Source organism: Eretmochelys imbricata, chromosome 10, assembly GCF_965152235.1.
Source record: "Eretmochelys imbricata isolate rEreImb1 chromosome 10, rEreImb1.hap1, whole genome shotgun sequence".
Lineage (NCBI taxonomy): Eukaryota > Metazoa > Chordata > Testudines > Cheloniidae > Eretmochelys > Eretmochelys imbricata.
The window spans coordinates 53,774,843-53,795,011 of record NC_135581.1 but is presented as its reverse complement, the minus strand read 5'-3'; the positions used below and the strand labels follow the sequence as shown (position 1 = coordinate 53,795,011).

Sequence of the window (20,169 nt, the reverse complement as noted above, 5' to 3'; positions counted from 1 at the left end):
GAGTTTGCTGATGACTCCATTATCTTAAACAAAACAAAACAAAAACCACCAGAGCACTCAACCCAGGAGTCCAGATGAGACTTGGTACAGGATCCATGCAGGGGTGAGGGAAGGGCAAAGGTAGCTGCAAGCTACCTTTATGCCCTGCCTGTTCTAGGGCCAACTAGGGGCTGGTTTGCAACTTAGAAACAGTCTCATGGCTTCTCTAAATTATGCCCATCTGCAATGAATCATAGAATCATAGAATATCAGGGTTGGAAGGGACCCCTGAAGGTCATCTAGTCCAATCCCCTGCTCGAAGCAGGACCAATTCCCAGTTAAATCATCCCAGCCAGGGCTTTGTCAAGCCTGACCTTAAAAACTTCCAAGGAAGGATATTCCACCACCTCCCTAGGCAAAGCATTCCAGTGTTTCACCACCCTCTTAGTGAAAAAGTTTTTCCTAATATCCAATCTAAACCTCCCCCACTGCAACTTGAGACCATTACTCCTCGTTCTGTCATCTGCTACCATTGAGAACAGTCTAGAGCCATCCTCTTTGGAACCCCCTTTCAGGTAGTTGAAAGCAGCTATCAAATCCCCCCTCATTCTTCTCTTCTGCAGGCTAAACAATCCCAGCTCCCTCAGCCTCTCCTCATAAGTCATGTGTTCTAGACCCCTAATCATTTTTGTTGCCCTTCGCTGGACTCTCTCCAATTTATCCACATCCTTCTTGTAGTGTGGGGCCCAAAACTGGACACAGTACTCCAGATGAGGCCTCACCAATGTCGAATAGAGGGGAACGATCACGTCCCTCAATCTGCTCGCTATGCCCCTACTTATACATCCCAAAATGCCATTGGCCTTCTTGGCAACAAGGGCACACTGCTGACTCATATCCAGCTTCTCGTCCACTGTCACTCCTAGGTCCTTTTCCGCAGAACTGCCGCCTAGCCATTCGGTCCCTAGTCTGTAGCGGTGCATTGGATTCTTCCGTCCTAAATGGTCCTCCCAAGGGTCAATCTGACAATTGGGAATTGCTGGAATACTGAGGCACTCCTGTCAACCTTTTCCTCCATGGACCCCCTCTATGCTGGGCGCTACAAGTAGTGGAAGATCGGTCAGACAAGGGTAATACATCCTTAACTGACCATTTAGGCTGGTTTTAAGTCTGTTTTGTGCCCCCACATTTGAAATGTAACTTGGATAAGTATATAGTAATACACATTTTCAAAAATAATCTAGTAATTCTGGTATAGGTTAGTGGCTCTGAACTTTCATGGCCAAAAACTTGAGAATCATTGTGAACAGTCAGACAAAAACATTTTAGCAAGTTTAAAAACAATAGCAAACACTATGCTAGTGAGCATTAAGCGAGAAGAAATAAGAGGACATATCTAACAATGGCATGTTCTTATGATATGTTGTAGCCAGCCAGCCAGCCCACCCCCCTCAGACCAGCATTGCTGGAAACACAGGAGGAAGCCGGAACAGGGCACTTAACATATATTCCAGCACAGCCTTTGAAGCTGTGAAAGCACAGGTGTGCCTCTGGGGGCAGATACAACGATTAAGCTCACAGCAGGCAGAGGCCCTGTGACAGACATGGCTTTTAGCCCCTACTAAATAGCGTGATGCACACACACCAACATCCTAGTTGGGAAAATATTTACCCTGATAAAAGAAATGTCCAGTAGTCAACACTTATTGTTTCTCTCCCTTGCAAGTGTAAACTACTCTTGCGAAAGCTGGCGTCACCCAAACAGACCAGCCTCAATTTGGCATAAGAAAGGAGAAAGAGAATAAAGGAGTACAGAGGTATAAGTAGGGGACCTACAGCACCATGATTTTTGAGTGCTTTTCACTATCTATCTGCTGGTCAGATAAGTGACAGCCTCCCAAGGCTTCTGCAGCTAAGAGGGTCCCTACGCCTTGTCCCTTATTCGTCTTTCCGCGGAATTGAGTGACCGATCCTGGCTTGGCACCGCTGGAATCGAGAGATGCAAGGAGGGTAAGAAGCACCCACACCTGATCTCCTATCTTTAGTGTACACATATTTTGAAATAGAGCTCTATACTTTGTTTTCTTTCTTTGGGATTGTGGCTTCAGTTTTGTAACTTGTTTATGTGTGTAACATCTCTACATTTAAATAAGTAGGCACTAGCAATTTTGTAACCACATGATTAGAATCTAGCTTAATAAATTTTGGTAACCATTTATGCATAAGCCTGACTTGTTTTCTCTGGTTTACTGTAAAGCAGCCAACACAATTAAAGAACCTCAGCCGTTTTGGCTCTAAAGCCTGGCCATTAGGTGAGAGTACTAAGAGCCTAGCGTTGAGTTGTGCCGCCTCCACGGGGCAAACTCTTGGGGCACCTGTCAGTCAATCCTGGCTGCCCGCTGCGAAGGAGCTCTGAGCTCTAGCAGTTAAAGTCACGGGTGTGGAGAGGCTCTTAGTGCTGCCATTGGGGCACCTGTCAGTCAGTATTGACTGCCCGCTGCGAAGGAGCTCTGAGCTCTAGCAGTTAAAGTCACGGGTGGTTAGGACCTTGGGGCATCCGTCAGCCTAGCCCGGGCTGCCCGCCGCGAAGGGACAGTGCGTCCTAGCGGTTAAAGTCACGGATGGTATAAACGGGCATAGCTGGCACCTCACCAAACATCCTTGGCCGTCGGCTAACATATGTACTATGTTCAATATTGCTTAGAAAAGATATAGGTCATTTAGCAACTTCTCAAAGGGACACTTTAGTGGGATATTACAGATATAGTGGGACTTCTAGAGAATGAGAGACTGTAAAAGGTACATTCATTTAGATATGGGAAAAGCTAGAGGAGACTAAAATGGAGGACAGTATTAAATATGCTGAAGGACAGCATCTGAACTGATGATTTTCTTCTTTTGATAACAAGGGGTTACTTCAACTGGATGGCAAATAAATTGAGAACAAAAGGAAATACCTCTTCAAGCAGCGCATCATTAAACAGTGGCCTTTACTGTGTGGGAGGTTCCCAAACTGTGATCCCTGGGGAGCTTTCTGGTCATATGGTGCTGGCTCTCCTCCTTGCTTCCAGCTGCTAAACTGCATTAAAAGACAGTGGAAAAATATTTACTTTCCTAATTTTTTTTGCACATAAACAATTTCTGTCATTGCCATGGGGATGTTTTGCAATTGCCAAGAGGAAGGGAGGAGCCCAGGACAATCATATATAGGAAAGGAGGAGGTCCATAGTCTCTCCACCAATATGTGGTACATGCTGCGATAATGTTTGATTGCGCTTGCTATTGCAGGAATTAAAGAGGGGAAATTGCATTTTATGAACAATAGCCATTAGGGTTATGCATGCTAAGAAAGGGGACTTATAAAATCTCATGCTTCCAGATGTAAACTGATAGCCACATCTCACCCAGCAATGCACAACTGGCCAGCTATGTTACAGGGTATTTTCATCTTGTTCGGAAGCACCAAGTAATAGTCGCTAGTGAAGGGAATCTACTAGATTTGAAAGCGCGGTGGTCTGATCCAGTATGGCAAAACCTACGTGGTTACGCAATGTGAAAACCTAACCTCATAAATTGGAGGAAGAGAAGGAGTTGGAGGAGAAAAAAAATCTTTTATTGTAAAAAGAAACTGAAGAGGAAGCGCTTACCTATTCATAGGACTTTTCCCACACTAATCAATGCCAAATAGCTCACCATGTGTCTCTGTTAAAAAGACAGAGAACCTCTTTTCTCCAGCTCACCTTGACCTATAAGGTAGTAGCAGTCCTTAGGTGGCCAAGGCTAAATGATAAATGAACGATATACTGTTTCCATCTGCTCTAGTGAAGGGCTGACTAAAAGCCTACCATCCACGAACCATGAACTAAACAGAGGCCAGATCACTGAAAAATCAACTGAAGTTATCAAAAGCCCATTGAGGGAGAGCCAAACCAATGGAGATACCCAGGTAATGAATGCCATTATAAGAATTTAGATGACATACAGGAAGTGGTAACCAAATGTGAACCCACAAATTGGAGTAATCTAAATTTTATCACACATAACCATAATCTATTCTGGGCACAAAGTGGCAGGTTCAAAATGTAAGACCCTTTCAAAATTTGGCCCTAAAGGTTGTGGCTCATGTTCACAAAGCACATCAGTAGTAAAAACCAAGACCTAGACCTCAGGAGTAGTTACTTTCCTTCACTCGCAAATCCCCTCTCTAACCAGTAAACACACTGCTTCTCAAAACATTCTACTCTGGATTGGGATTTTGAACATGTTTAAGAGTTCGTACTATCTTCACAGAATCCACAAACTTTTCTCTTCATTCATCTTCCCTCCCTACCATGGTTTGGTTACTAGCATGAAAAGAGCCCACAGCAGTAGCTGAGTACACAGCTCCATAACCAGTGTGTTTTGGGGTTGGTTGAAATCTATTTTACAAACACTTATTTTCCTGAAGAAATTCTCCTAAACACTTTCTCTAAAACGTTAAATTGAAACCAGAAACTAGAGCTGAGGCCAGAAGCTCACTTAGGCTTTCAGTTCCTGTTATGTTTGCACTTTGATTAATCTAGTCTAATCTTGAGAGTTATTTTTGTACACAATTTCCTGTAATTAGAGAGATAATGATATTATTTCTGAGCACTTTATTGTGTAGTCCTCATCAACAATGAATTTTGTACACACAGGATAAAGTGTTGTTCCAATGGACAGAACTTCACTGATGCCATAGTGGAGGAAATGGAGTTGAATCTTTACCACAGCCATGACAGAGAATTTTAAAATACTTTTTTGTTAAGGAAATGAATCCATTCTAGATTTTCACTGTCCTCCTTTCTTGCTTCATCTTTCACTCGTCATTGATAACCATAGAAATCTTTACTGTGGATTCTTGAGGGCCAGATCATTTATAGTTGTGGATAGTTGACTGTATAAATGCCCTAACACAGTGGTTTTCAACCAGGGGTCTGCAGATGCCTGGGGGTCAGCAGACTATGTCTAAGGTGTCCACGAAAGGTTGTCATTACCATAAAACAGTAGTTTTCAACCTATGTCTAAGATACCCAAAAAGGTCTGCACCTGCATTTAAAGTTTTTTAGGGGTCTGCAAATGACAAAAGATTGAAAACCACTGCCCTACCAGGCTGCCAGTGCTGCTATCCAAAGGAAGGATGATTTTGCTCCCCAAACAATTTTGGAATTATTATTTGCCTCACAGTAATTCCTAGATAATCCAGTTGGGGTTGGGATTCCAAAAGTTTTCAATGGACTCCTAGGGAAAATACAAAACAGGGTTGTTGTTGTTTTTGGTCCTGCAGCCCTGAACGAGGTCACTACGGGTGATCAAGATAGGTTCAAAAGTGAACCTACCTGCATAAGTAATGCCCAAGACTACTGGTGCATTACCCAAGGCTGACTCGAGAGTCATACTGTCCTGGGCCAATGCACCAAATCTCTCCTCTGCCTATATGCTGAAGTCCCCAAGATGATCAGTTTTGGCAACTCCAGGATCAAACATGACAGCATCTTTCCTCCTTGGTGGGAAGCATTAGTTGAAGCATTGATACACTAGTTTAATCCCAAATTTCACCCACTATATGGGCCACTCAAAGATCTGCATCTCTGGGAAGAGGCATTCCACACATTTAATGCAACTTGCTAAAAGCAAGGGTGTGAAAAGAACCAGGGAACACAACCCCCTAATTTAGAAGTGGCCAACCGGTGGCTCCGGAGCCACATGCGGCTCTTCAGAAGTTAATAGGCGGCTCCTTGTCTAGGCACCGACTCCAGGGCTGGAGCTACAGGCGCCAGCTTTCCAATGTGCCGGGGGGTGCTCACTGCTCAGCCCCTGGCCCTGCCCTTAACGCCATCCCTTCCCACCCCCTCCCCTGAGGCTGCCATGCCCTCACTCTTCCCTCCTCCCCTCCAGAGCCTCCTGCATGCCATGAAACAGCTGATTGGGAGGTGCGGGGAAGGACAGGGAGGCGCTCAGCAGTGGGGCTGCCAGGAGACACTGGAAGCAGGGCAGAGGGACCTGCTGAGGTATTACTGTGGCTCTTTGGCATGTACATTGCTAAATTCTGGCTCCTTCTCAGGTTCAGGTTGGCCACCCCAACTGAATTCGTCATATTCAGAGAGGGCAAACTATACACAGACCCAGTTAATCCGGAACAGTTTGTACAGTCCAAATTTTATCTGAATCTGAAAATTTAAATGCAACAGTACATACAAATGATACAATGTATTACTCATTTAACCTTTAGATTCCTGTCCATTTTAACTGTATAATAACTGGGATTACACACTTTAATATATTATGAGAGTTGAAAGGTTAAGCCTTTCAGACACCCAGAAGGGAGGGATAGCTCTGTGGTTTGAGCACTACCCTGCTAAACCCAGGGTTGTGAGTTCAATCCTTGAGGGGGCCATTTAGGGATCTGGGGCAAAAATTGGGTATTGGTGCTGCTTTGACCAGGGGGTTGGATTAGATGACCTCCTGAGGTCCCTTCCAACCTTGACATTCTAGGATATTAGGGCAAACTCAGCATGAAGTAAACAGGTCTATGTCCAAATATCAAATTCCTTGGTTGTTATAATACAATTTTTACTTTTATGCTGAAAACTATGCTTTGGATCCCCACCCTCAATTATCTGGCACATGACTCATAAGCAAAATACTTCTCCATGGGAGGTCACAAAATGGATTTATGATTTTGAATCAATCTAATATTCATTATTCACTATCAAATCACTATCAAATATGTTGCTCCTTGTTAACATATTGCATCTAAAAGGAACAACTGAAGCAATGTCTGGGGAGTTAACAGAAGGTAAATAAAGATATAAATAAAATATAACAATATTGGTAAATTACAAAATATTTTATATTTCACAGAAGATTGGCAAATGTGCATTAAAAACTATCTGCATTGCTTTAAAACCTGTTTCTTTAATATATCACTAAGATTTAAAAATAAATATATAAATATATAAAGCTAAGTATTTTGTTCATCTTTAAGGGATATTAAAATACATTTGTATACAGTAGATTTGAGTAGAACAACTTTGAACATAATGGTGCAATTAACTTACATAACATACAAACAAAACATTTTGAACAAACTCATTGCTAACTAAGGCCCTGATCCTGCATGTGAGTAATTTGTGTACATGTACAGCCCCAGTGAACACAGTCAAGGCATATAAAAGAGCTCAGGCATTAAAACAAAGTTTACAGTCTTTATCCTGAGTATTCAGGAGTAGCTCAACACCTCTCAAGATGAGACCCATACTAATTAGTTAACGGCAGCAATAGAAAAACCCTTCATACATAGCATAGAATTTAGCAATCATAATTTTCAGTTTTGAAGTGTGACCTGCAAGTTGCCTATTGGATAAAACCTCGAGGGCGCTATGAAATATAGTAGAGTGCATAAAAAAAACTTTCCTTTGACAATAATTTTTATAAATGTATAACATTTATAAATTATTTAAATAACCTATGTATGTTGACAATCAATTTGTGGTGTATTGGCATTTATAATCTAATTTTTTAGCATTTTACAAAATGGCAATTTTACTGATATTCACTCAAACAGAAAACATGTAGTCACACCCATCGTTAGCCAAGAATTTTCCTCTCTGAATCTTTGTCTGAACTCACCCCTTTCAGCTTGGCTCCTAAACTACAAGTGAACTGCTGAGCCACAGCAAATGTCTGTCTTGTCTCTGTAATAATGACTAAAGCCCTCACCCTGCAACTTGTTGCATATGGGCGAAACTTTCTGTGCTTGCATGGAGCCCTACTGACTTCAACAAGCATCTGCCTATGAAAAGACACAGGACTGAGGCTGTAGTCATTCAGTACTACATTAACAACATACTGGCTCTTGAGGATTTGAAGTTTTGGAAAGAATTTAATGCCAAAAACTAATCTTGAGAAAACACAGAAGTCAATTTTAACCTTCTTATACTGTGGTGTACTGTAATGCTCACTAGGACACTACGCCAACAGGTATATCAATAATGGAATTCGAAAGACAATGCTTCTGCAAACATAACAAATGTTGCTCATCAAAAGCTGTTAACTACACAACCTTATTCTCAGGGGTAATATTTCCTTTTCAAACTGGGCACAACACACCCTGCTTTTTAATAACATTAACTAATTAAATTGAAACTGCTGATGCTGCATTTTACATTTAAAACCAGTACACAATTCAAATAATATCATCAAAAATACACATCTGCAACAAACTGGAAAAAGAATCAAGACAATTGGAAAAAGAAAGTACTTTTTTCATCTTTATGTAATATTGGTGTTAATTAATGCTTCTTTTCTCAAATTATATTTTTAATATAAAAACGAAAGCAGTTATGATATTTACTTTTGTCCACAGGTATTAATTGTAGACACTTGACTTTTCTTCTCATGTGCTAACTTAAAATAAGATGTTCACATTTGAGTTGCATTCAGTGAGTTAAGAAAGGGTTAAGGTATCGTAGCATTTCACAACCTTCCTCAATATGGCTGTGCAGCTCTCCTCTGCCAGGGCATTCTGGCTTCTCTGAAGTATTATGAAAAATAAGCTCTTTGTTTGTCTTGTGCTTTTTCCAATCCATGTTTTCTCACTGTGGCTAAGCTATTCCTGCTTTGCTTGAGTTTGCTTTTATTTCTTTTTCCACTTTTTCATCTTATTTGCTTGTTTGCCATTATTTTTCTTCAGTTTCTTTGCAGCCACACCTTCATTTCTAACAGGCTTAGCTGACAAGGGATTGCTTTTTGTTTCCATGGATCCTGGCTTTTCATTGTTGGGTGTGTCTGTGTGCACTTTTGCCCAATTCATCTAGAAGCATTGGGGGGGGGGAAAAAAAAGTATTAGCTACTTCAGTCTGCATTAAATTTTAAACCTAAATATCTACAGGCTTATATTCAGAAATTTGCCAGCTACATCTAGTCCACAGGGCAGTCCTTTAGAGTATGTCACATTTATACAATAGATTAATATAAGGAACCCCTTGAAAAAAATACAGGAGCAAACTAAGCTACCAGAAATACTGTCTGGATGTTCTTTACTTTTTAAAATGTCACAGTATTTGTACAAAATATTAGAGTGAATAGTTTGGATTTGTTAGTGGAAATTCGCACAGTTTGCGAAACGCATTGTTTACTCACTGCCCTATAGTTTGGGACTATGACAAATTCCATCAGAGGCTTCTCCAGACCTAGATAATCAGTTCAATGTAAGTTTAACATTGTGTTACACTAAATCAGTTTACTTGTGATTTAATTTTAGAAGACACGGTCATTTTCGCACTGATAAATTCTTTGATAAAATTCATTTCTAACAAACGAATTATTAAAATGTATATCTTCATGCAACTTAGTCTGTGAAATAACGGAAAACACATACAGTGTGAAGGTGTTCATTTTTACTAGAAGGGAATAAGCCAGTCGAATAAAATTATGTTTATGTCTGAGACATCATAATCATATTTTCCTAAATAAAAAGGTAAATCACATGCCTTCAGACAAGGAGTGACATATGGCTCTTATTTTAAAAATAGTCTTGTATAAAAATAAAAGGTAGCCATTTCCATGATTATTTCACGGTTTAAGAGGACATAATTTAGGAATGAGAATTTGAGTAACACCCTTTACCTCAGGCTCATCTCAAAAAGCCACCCGACTTGTAATTAGAATTTCTTCAAAGGCAATGAAGTTGTGTGGGACCAGAAGCAGGCAACAAGCTATTATATCTGCAATATGTTGATGAGAATTTGTCTCTCTTGATCTTAAACACTTTGGGGACTAGGTTCGGGGATTTTTTTTTCCTCTGTGGAACAGGAATACTGCTGTTTCTGCACATGCTCGTCATAAAAACACAAACCAGAGTGTATATCCAGAGGCTCTCCCTTCCCAAAAGAAGCAAATCAGGGTATCAGTGAAATCAAGATGGGAAGAGGAGCAGTTATGTAAACTTTTGTTTAGAAAAAATCCCTCCTGAGATAGTTTGAGGAAAAAAATGCGATCAAAAAGGACAGCACAAAAATCTGCCTCCAGAGCCAAAATTAGGAGGGAGTCCTTGCTGCAAACATTTTAGTCCCTGTTTAGTTGTGCTTGCGGAATGTTGATACACCAACTGCAGATGCTCCTACTGACGAACCTGGCTCACCCACTACACTGTCAGAAAGTATTGTTAGTCCACACAAGTTCAGCGAGCAAAGCTTCACCTCAGAACTTTCCTAGATACAACTTTACCACAAAACTGTGAAAAATCCATGTTTTAAAAATCCTTGTCAATCATAATCGGGTACCTGGAATAACAGCTAATTCTATTTACTCATTAAATAAACAGGGATAATTCCAGGTAAGTGAAATTGTGTGTTCTGTACTCTTGAGGGCTGTGGTATGAATTTTTCAACTAAGGATCTCAAGCCCAAAGGTGACAGACTAGTAAAATATCTGGTTTCAGAGTAGTAGCCGTGTTAGTCTGTATTCACAAAAAGAAAAGGAGGACTTGTGGCACCTTAGAGACGAACAAATTTATTTGAGCATAAGCTTTCGTGAGCTACAGCTCACTTCATCGGATGCATTCAGTGGAAAATACAGTGGGGAGATTTATATACATAGAGAACACGAAACAATGAGTGTTACCATACACACTGTAACCAGAGTGATCACTTAAGGTGAGCTATTACCAGCAGGAGAGCGGGGGAGGGGGAGAAGGGGGAGACCTTTTGTAGTGGTAATCAAGGTGGGCCATTTCCATTCCAAGGTGTGTCCATTTATTCTTTTATGTAAACACCACCCTATACCAGAAACCTACTGACCGCTATTCCTACCTACATGCCTCCAGCTTTCATCCAGACCACACCACACGATCCATTGTCTACAGCCAAGCTCTACGATACAACCGCATTTGCTCCAACCCCTCAGACAGAGACAAACACCTACAAGATCTCTATGAAGCATTCTTACAACTACAATACCCACCTGCTGAAGTGAAGAAACAGATTGACAGAGCCAGAAGAGTACCCAGAAGTCACCTACTACAGGACAGGCCCAACAAAGAAAATAACAGAACGCCACAAGCCATCACCTTCAGCCTCCAACTAAAACCTCTCCAACGCATCATCAAGGATCTGCAACCTATCCTGAAGGACGACCTATCACTCTCACAGATCTTGGGAGACAGGCCAGTCCTTGCTTACAGACAGCCCCCCAACCTGAAGCAAATACTCACCAGCAACCACACACTACACAACAGAACCACTAACGCAGGAACCTATCCTTGCAACAAAGCCTGTTGCCAACTGTGTCCACATATCTATTCAGTGGACACCATCATAGGGCCTAATCACATCAGCCACGCTATCAGAGGCTCATTCACGTGCACATCTACCAACGTGATATATGCCATCATGTGCCAGCAAAGCCCCTCTGCCATGTACATTGGTCAAACGGCACAGTCTCTACGTAAAAGAATAAATGGACACAAATCAGACATCAAGAATTATAACATTCAAAAACCAGTCGGAGAACACTTCAATCTCTCTGGTCACTCTATTACAGACCTAAAAGTTGCAATTCTTCAACAAAAAAACTTCAGAAACAGACTCCCAACGAGAGACTGCTGAATTGGAATTAATCGGCAAACTGGATATAATTAACTTAGGCTTGAATAGAGACTGGGAGTGGATGGGTCATTACACAAAGTAAAACTATTTCCCCATGTTTATTCCCCCACCTCCCCCCCACCATTCCTCAGATGTTCTTGTCAACTGCTGGAAATGGCCCACCTTGATTATCACTACAAAAGTTTCTCCCCTCCCCCCCGCTGGTAATAGCTCACCTTAAGTGATCACTCTGGTTACAGTGTGTATGGTAACACCCATTGTTTTATGTTCTCCATATATATAAATCTCCCCATTGTATTTTCCACTGAATGCATCCGATGAAATGAGCTGTAGCTCATGAAAGCTTATGCTCAAATAAATTTGTTAGTCTCTAAGGTGCCACAAGTACTCCTTTTCTTTTTAGTAAAATATCTGTAACCTATGGAGCAAATTTGCTTATTTCAAATGAGCCAACACATTTATCTGCATTTAGTGTGGTTACTTACCTTCTGTTTTCTCGTGGTTTCTTGGGGTCTAGGTGGAAAGGTGCATGGGACTCTTCCATTATTAGTGTGATAGGGTAAAGGAAGGTTGGGATCTAATGGTACCCATGGAACTGAGAGGGTGGAAGGTACATTAGGCAGACTGCAGTGAGCTTTATGTAAATTATACGATGCTCTGGTCACTTTCCCAAGACAGCTCTGGTAAATTGCAACTGATGAATCTCCTGAAGCATGAGTCAATAAGTAAGAGCCCTCCTGCAAACTAAAGCACAGTCACATCATAAATCAAAATTCAAGACTTAATAAAAGGTAGAGTAAATAAAACAAATAGTATTTTTGCTTCTTAGTCCAACCATTTGATCCGTTCATAATCAGAGATGGTAAAAACAGTAAATGGCTTCTGCTGGATAAAGACTTGTTAAAAAAGAAAGGAGAACATAGCTGACACAGTGGGGCATCAAAGTATCTAATATTTACATTAAATATATTAACACACCTAAATAACGTATATAATCTGCAACCTGTTTATAAACGAAGGGATTAAAAATATCTGGATGAAAATGCTAATTTATCTTCCATTTGTGTACTATTATCATTAGTTATTTAGGCCCTGATTCAGCTAAGCACTTGAGCACAAGCTAAAATCCATCCCTTTTCAGCAAAGCACATAAATCATGAGAAAGCATAGTGATGAAAGTATAATTATGAATTCATACACTGGAAGCTTTTTTAATTCACCCAGGCTTATGTAGGTTTATAGAAAGTAAAGGCTCAACCAATTCCCCACCAGAAAAGTCTTAATTACATGTCATAAAGACTGGACCCAAAAACCGTGAAGCTCAAAACTAAGTAAGTAAGATGCTTCACATACATGCATGGCAAGAAACTGGCTTTTCGAAACACATTTCATATTTCCAAAGTGGCTAACAGCCTGAGAAAATTTTAGCAGTTAAATAATGCAAAATAAAGTAGAGAACAAAGCCGCAGAGAACTGGTGAAGACATATGGAGAAAAACTGTGCAACTATAAGTAAGGACAAGTGAAGCCCTGCAGGGGGATAAAAAACAACAACAATCTGTTCCCAGTACAAGCAAAAGGCTAGCAAAGCGTAAATGTTTCCCTTGAAGCACCAATGTTAGGGCCCAATCCTGCAAACTCAGTGAAGTGAGAAATGCCAGTGGGATTTACTGTCTGAGGAAGGTCTACTCTTGAGTAAGGGGGCTTGTAGGATCAAACTCTTATTCTGTACCCTATCTGTAAAGCATTTAGGGTTACTTTTTATGTACAAAAGAGTATGTAACTGTATTATCGAAGTTAAAATAGAAATAGCAGCAGAAGAGTAGACAATTACGTTACAAAAGAAAAAGAAATGATCTTTGGGGCCTCTTGGTGCTTCTGCAACATAAATATTTAACAACAACAAAAAGTACTTACTCAATCACTTTCTTCAAGATATGTCGAAGTATATTTAATGGATTTGCAGGCCTGTGGGTAGAAAATTCACAGAAGGTAAATTTATAAGCCAAGATTTTCAAAAGTGACAAGTGATTTTGGGAACCCAATTTGAGACACCCTGAAGGAATCGGATTTTCAGTAAGTAATGTTTTGATAATCAGGTCCTTTTATGATGCCTCAAGTTGCTCATCCAATAAACAGAGGCACCCGAAGTCATTAGTTGTAACTGGAAATCTTGGCCATCATACTAAACAAAGCATTTGGGAGTCCTATCTAAATTTTAAACTAAAGCAAAAGGATAAAATCATGGTTCCACTTACACTCGGTGGGCGCTTTGCCACTTACGGATTAAGAACTATCATAAGAAATGACTTGGAAAAGGTTTGTTAATTCTGAAGCTGTTTCATCTTGATTTTTTTTTAAATTATGGACAATAAAGTTTACTTACTTAAATAATCCAAATTTTTCTTTTAACCGTTCTGGAGAAATCTCTTCAAGCATAATGAGCTTTGATGTAAAGGCATCAATATGTCCTGAAAAAAAAATTATTAATTGAATCTCTTCAGTAAACAAATAGCAAGAGAGAACAAACCTGGTAACAAAAGACTTTATTAAATGTGTGTAGAAGCCAAACCCAATTTAAAAAAGAATGTTACAAGTTTTGCTTATCTGAAAGTCAATCAGGTAAAAAGCATTTCTAGCCATTAATGCACTCTGCATAAGTATTTGCAAACAAAACTCTACATTGCTGTAATTTTTCTCTAAATATAGATGTCCATGCTCAGGCCTGTGCTTCCAAACTATGCTGGACAGAAAACAAAATAAAAAAATCTGGACCAGTTAAACAATCTCAGGAGCAGGTGGACTGCACTTATTAACCAGCCATACCCCATATGGAGTTCCCACTGACTGTAACCTTGCTCATTTTTGTGATAGTGTTCTGGGTATTCTGCATTAAACTTATTATTTGTATTATCATAGTGGCTAGGAGCCCCAGTCATGGACCAGGACCTCATTGTACCAGGGGCTGTATAATCATACAACAAAAAGACAGTCCCACTTACCATCTAAGCCCTGGTCTACAGTTGGGGTGGGGGAGTCGACCTAAGATACACAACTTCAGCTACACGAATAGCGTAGCTGAAGTCAGCGTATCTTAGGTCGACTTACCTGGCCGGGAGGATGGTGGGAGTCGACCGCTGCCACTCCCCCATCAACTCTGCTTCCGCCTCTCGCGAGCTGGAGTTCCGGAGTCGACGGGGAGCGCATTCGGAGATCGATTTATCACGTCTAGATGAGATGAGATAAATCGCTCCCTGATAGATAGATCACTACCCACCGAGAAGACCTGCCCGAAGTATAAGACAGATAGAAACAGACAGACCAACAAGGGAGTATAAGGAAACAACAAGACAATATTGGTCAATACAATAAGCAATAATCACAGGGCAATAGCAGCCTAACCATTGTCAAGTTTTTTGTAGATCTCACAACAAAGTAGAGTTTTAAGGAATGTTTTGATAGAGAATACTAAGTTTTGCAGATGTTTACAGAGAGCTTCTCCCAAGCACGAGGGGCTTGACTCGTCAGTTTCAAACTAAAATTGTTTTATGATAAGAATGATTATGTTTCAGCACTTTACAGACTATGTGGGCTTTTCCTTTTGGGTTATATCTATGTTTGCTTTTATACTGAACTCCTCATTCTGTTATCGAAATACCTGGGTTCCTGTTTCTTTTTTCTATCTGGACTTTTCTTATCTGAAAAATTGTAATTTGCAAGTCTGAGTTTGCCATTGGTGACAACAATCTTGCTAAAAATGCTAAATGACCATTTTGACACAGATGTAAATCAGCGATTCAAACGTCCCGGCTTTTCAAATTTTAAACAAGAGCAGGTCAGGAGAATGGTGAGGGTTGGCTAGTGCATCATATCCACTGGCCCACAACAACATATTGAGAGAGCTCCCTCCTGGAAAACCCCTCTCATTCTAGTTTCCATAGGGGAAATCAGAATTTCATTGTTGGAAATTAAAAAAAAAAATATATATATAAATTGCAAACAGAACATCATGAGTAGCAAGAGAAAATATTATATATTTTGTGGACTTCACAAGCTCATTACAAATCTGCAATTGTAGAACCAACGAATTTTAAAACAACCATTATATTCAAATGGCTCATCCCAGTTATTTTACATTCAATGCCAAACATTAGGTAATCCATTATTTGATGTTGTGGAAGATTACTGAAAAGACGTCTTTATTCTTAATGGATTAGAAACCGTAAGAGGACAACCGGCACAGAGCTGCTCTCATTCTACTCAGGAAAATAGAATATTAGGGTTGGAAGAGACCTCAGGAGGTCATCTAGTCCAATCCCCTGCTCAAAGCAGGACCAACACCAACTAAATCATCCCAGTCAGGGCTTTGTGAAGCCTGACCTTAAAAACCTCTAAGGATGGAGATTCCACAACCTCCCTAGGTAACCCGTTCCAGTGCTTCACCATCCTCCTAATGAAATAGTTTTCCTAATATCCAACCCAGACCTCCCCCACTGCAACTTGAGACCATTGCTGCTTGTTGTGTCATCTGCCACCACTGAGAACAGCCCAGCTCCATCCTCTTTGGAACCCCCATTAGGTAGTTGAAGGCTGCTATCAAATCCCCCCTCACTCTTCTCTTCTGCAGACTAAATAACCCCAGTTCCCTCAGCCTCTCCTCGTAAGTCATGTGCCCCAGCCCCCTAATCATTTCCGTTGCCCTCCACTGGGCTTTCTCCAATTTGTCCAATCCCTTCTGTAGTGGAGGGACCAAAACTGGACGCAAAACTCCAGGTGTGGCCTCACCAGTGCCAAATAGAGGGGAATAATCACTTCCCTCGATCTGCTGGCAATGCTCCTACTAATACAGCCCAATATGCAGTTGGCCTTCTTGGCAGCAAGGGCACACTGCTGACTCACATCCAGCTTCTCGTCCACTGTAATCCCCAGGTCCTTTTCTGCAGAACTGTCGGTCCCCAGCCTGTAGCAGCGCATGGGATTCTTCCGTCCTAAGTGCAGGACTCTGCACTTGTCCTTGTTGAACCTCATCAGATTTCTTTTGGCCCAATCTTCCATTTTGTCTAGGTCACTCTGAACCCTAACTCTACCCTCCAGTGTATCTACCTCTTCCCCCAGCTTAATGTCCTCTGCGAACTTGCTGAGGACATTAAGGGTGCAATTCATTCCATTGTCCAGATCATTAATAAAGATGTTGAACAAAACCGACCCCTGGGGCACTCCTCTTGATACTGGCTGCCAACTAGACATCGAGCTGTTGATCACTACCCGCTGACCCCGACAATCTAGCCAGCTTTCTATCCACCTTATCGTCCACTCATCCAATCCATACTTCTTTAACTTGCTGGCAAGAATAGTAACCTAGTCTTTTTTTATTAGCTTTTATCTAGGTACTTATGAAGGCCTGAAAATACCTTAATACACATAAAGGAATGACAAGAAGGGAGACAACTTAATTTTTTAAAATCTTTTTATTGGCTGAGAAACAACAGCTCCCATTTTAAACCAAGGGAGCTGATCTCAACTTCATTTACTGTGCTCACAGCAAGCATGAATGGCTTTCTTTGGAAACACATGGTATCAAGATCGTTCGCTTTGTTGCAAACTTGGAGCAACTGCACAGCAGCGTATGTCTATGCAGCCACTGCAGTGTACCCCTGGAACAGTGACTGCACAGATTCAATTGACCTCTCTCTGGCCTACCTCAGGGCTCCCCTTCACACAGATGTGAGTTGAAATCCCTCATTCTATGCCATTGATCCATCAATCCCACTCCCCACAGTATAGAGTCGGGGGGGGGGGGTGTCAAGGAACATAGAGCGCTTTACATAGGCCTTTGTCAAGGTTCCTTCCCCACTCTGAACTCTAGGGTACAGATGTGGGGACCTTCATGAAAGACCCCCTAAGCTTATTCTTACCAGCTTAGGTTAAAAACTTCCCCAAGGTACAAACTTTGCCTTGTCCTTGAACCCTATGCTGCCACCACCAAGCGTGTTAAACAAAGAACAGGGAAAGAGCCCACTTGGAGACGTCTTCCCCCAAAATATACCCTCAAGGCCTACACCCCCTTTCCTGGGGAAGGCTTGATAAAAATCCTCACCAATTTGTACAGGTGAACACAGACCCAAACCCCTGGATCTTAAGAACAATGAAAAATCAATCAGGTTCTTAAAAGAAAGAAAAGCTAAAAGAATCACCTCTGTAAAATCAGGAGGGTAAATAATTTACAGGGTAATCAGATTCAAAACATAGAGAATCCCTCTAGGCAAAACCTTAAGTTACAAAAAGACACAAAAACAGGAATATACATTCCATCCAGCACAGCTTACTTTACCAGTCATTAAACAAAAGGAAATCTAATGCATTTCTAGCTAGATTACTTACTAACAGAAGTTCTGAGACTGCATTCCTGATCTGTTCCCAGCAAAAGCATCACCCAGACGGATAAACCCTTTGTTTCCCCCCCATCCCGATATGAAAGTATCTTATCTCCTCATTGGTCATTTTGGTCAGGTGCCAGCGAGGTTATCTTAGCTTCTTAACCCTTTACAGATGAAAGGGTTTTGCCTCTGGCCAGGAGGGATTTTATAGCACTGTATACAGAAAGGTGGTTACCCTTCCCTTTATTTTTATGACAGCCTTCAACCTAAGTGAAAGCAAATTTGCAAGTATTTACAGGTAAACAAAGTAATCAGCCTACATCATAGCAGAGTCTTGATAGCACTTAATCATTTTAAGTGCTTATCAGCGTTTACATAACTACAAAGCAATAATGTTAATGTTGCCAAGGCATTATGGTTTAGATTTGCATTGAACATGAAGTGCGAATACACTCATCTTTTTCAGGCTGAAACTTCAATTATTTCTCAGCCAACATTATGAAACTGAGCACATTTCATTATGGGAAGAGGCCATGAAGCAGTTATACTGTAGGTTTCAAGGGAATCAGTACTCCACATATTAATATATTATACATACACACAAAGCTCTAGCTTAAAGTCAACAAAGCCAGCAGACACACGTGTACATTTAGGTTGGACATACAAGCTGCAAAAAGGAGTCTTTATTGTTCCATTTTATTTGTTTTAAATAGTTACACTAACTGCATTGTGGTTATCCTGGGATACCACAGGGTTCCCATGACACAAAGAGGAAAACTGCTGTATCAACTTGCACTGTTTCCCCCCCACAGGTTAGGGAAGGTGAGAATCAACAGCCAACGTGCTGGCTTCACTGCCTCTCAGACCCCACAAAGCTAGAACCCTGCTGAATTTCCATGGAAGAGCTGTGTAGACAGACAGAAGAGAGACGCATGTTACAGAAAGGGAACTCCCTTATTTCATGGAAGTAAGCATATTGACATATTTTATTTTCTGGTATTACTCCCAGGAAGAGGATGGTTGCCAGTATCATGCTAGTAGTTTATCATACACTTTAAATTTCAAAGTATCTTAAAGCGGGTATGAGTATCATTAGGACTGGCAGTCATGTTTCAGAGCAAAAACTATTTTTACCTCAGTGCTACTAGAAATGTAACCCGATAGACAGAATTTCACTAGCACTCTTCCAATATACTTTTAGTCATAGCAAAAACAATTCAAAAGTGCAACACTCTAGGTTTATTTCCCACAGTGAAGCAGATGAATATAGAAAGTGATCAGTGTTCTTTTGCAGGAAGGTTAAAGGGATTCTGTCAATTTATGTCTGTGTGTGTCTACCTACTATTACAATTGCCATCTAGAATTACTACAGATGAAAGATTAGTGACAGAATATTTTCTTTCCTTTTGTTTACTTGATGAATATGACAACACTATGTACAATCAATTTAATTGTTTCCCCTGCCTAGGCACTAATCCTTTAAACCCTTACAATGAGGATTTTCAAAAGGCCTATGGAAGTGAAGTGCCCAACTTTCCAACTGACTTTCAATGGGAGTTTAGCACCTAATTCTCTTAGGCCCCTTTGAAAACCCAAGCCTATATGCATAAATTTACTCAGAAGCATAGTCCACAGAGACTTCTCGCGTGAGTAGAATTACGCCCATAGTCATTTATTTTCCTATTTGTGTGGTTTCTTCACATAGCAATGGAGAGAGAGAAAAAACAATTAAAATAGGAAAATGTGTTAGTAAAACCCGTTAAAATTGACTGGTGAATTCAGAAGTAAGGATTACTTTTTAAAAAATTGACTAGATTTCACTCTATACTTTTAAGATTAGGATAAAAGGGGAAGTTTGTATGTAAAGGTTAGGACAAAAATAACTCAGCAGCTCTACGAAACAATTACAAAATCTTTTGCTATGAAGCTGTTATGTGTGGGGGTGGGGGGCGGGAACACCTAAAAGGGATAAACTCAGAGAACAACTGGAACCACAGGCCACAACAGTTGCTATAGTAACTAACAAAATAAGACAAGCCTTTTCTACAACAGGAAAATGAGGCAGTCCTAACTGTAGAACATTCATTCTCTATACAAACAGGATTCCTCTGACCACAAGCTGAGTGCCAAACTCATTTAAAAATACTTTTTTGAACAAAGTAGACATTACATCTGCTGTAAATTACC

The 20,169-nt window shown here is 40.6% G+C and overlaps 1 protein-coding gene across 3 annotated transcripts in view; it reads right to left on the bottom strand.

The window, feature by feature from the left end:
• Nucleotides 1-2,946: 2,946 nt before the first annotated feature.
• Nucleotides 2,947-20,169, bottom strand: part of ICE2 (interactor of little elongation complex ELL subunit 2) — a 68,940-nt gene continuing 51,717 nt past the window's right edge. Inside the window, exons 12-16 of one of the 3 annotated variants that reach the window (XR_013347252.1) lie at nucleotides 13,992-14,076; nucleotides 13,523-13,573; nucleotides 12,092-12,350; nucleotides 8,354-8,812; nucleotides 2,947-3,058 (exon numbers count right to left, since the gene is read on the bottom strand). Coding sequence is in view for 1 of the 3 variants with exons in the window: in XM_077827623.1 (XP_077683749.1) it covers nucleotides 8,636-8,812; nucleotides 12,092-12,350; nucleotides 13,523-13,573; nucleotides 13,992-14,076 (572 nt within the window). In the remaining 2 variants the exon portion in view is untranslated. Of the gene's footprint in view, nucleotides 3,059-8,257; nucleotides 8,813-12,091; nucleotides 12,351-13,522; nucleotides 13,574-13,991; nucleotides 14,648-14,713; nucleotides 14,892-20,169 lie in introns of those variants that run through there. The other 2 variants (XM_077827623.1, XR_013347253.1) reach the window with 2 other exon arrangements.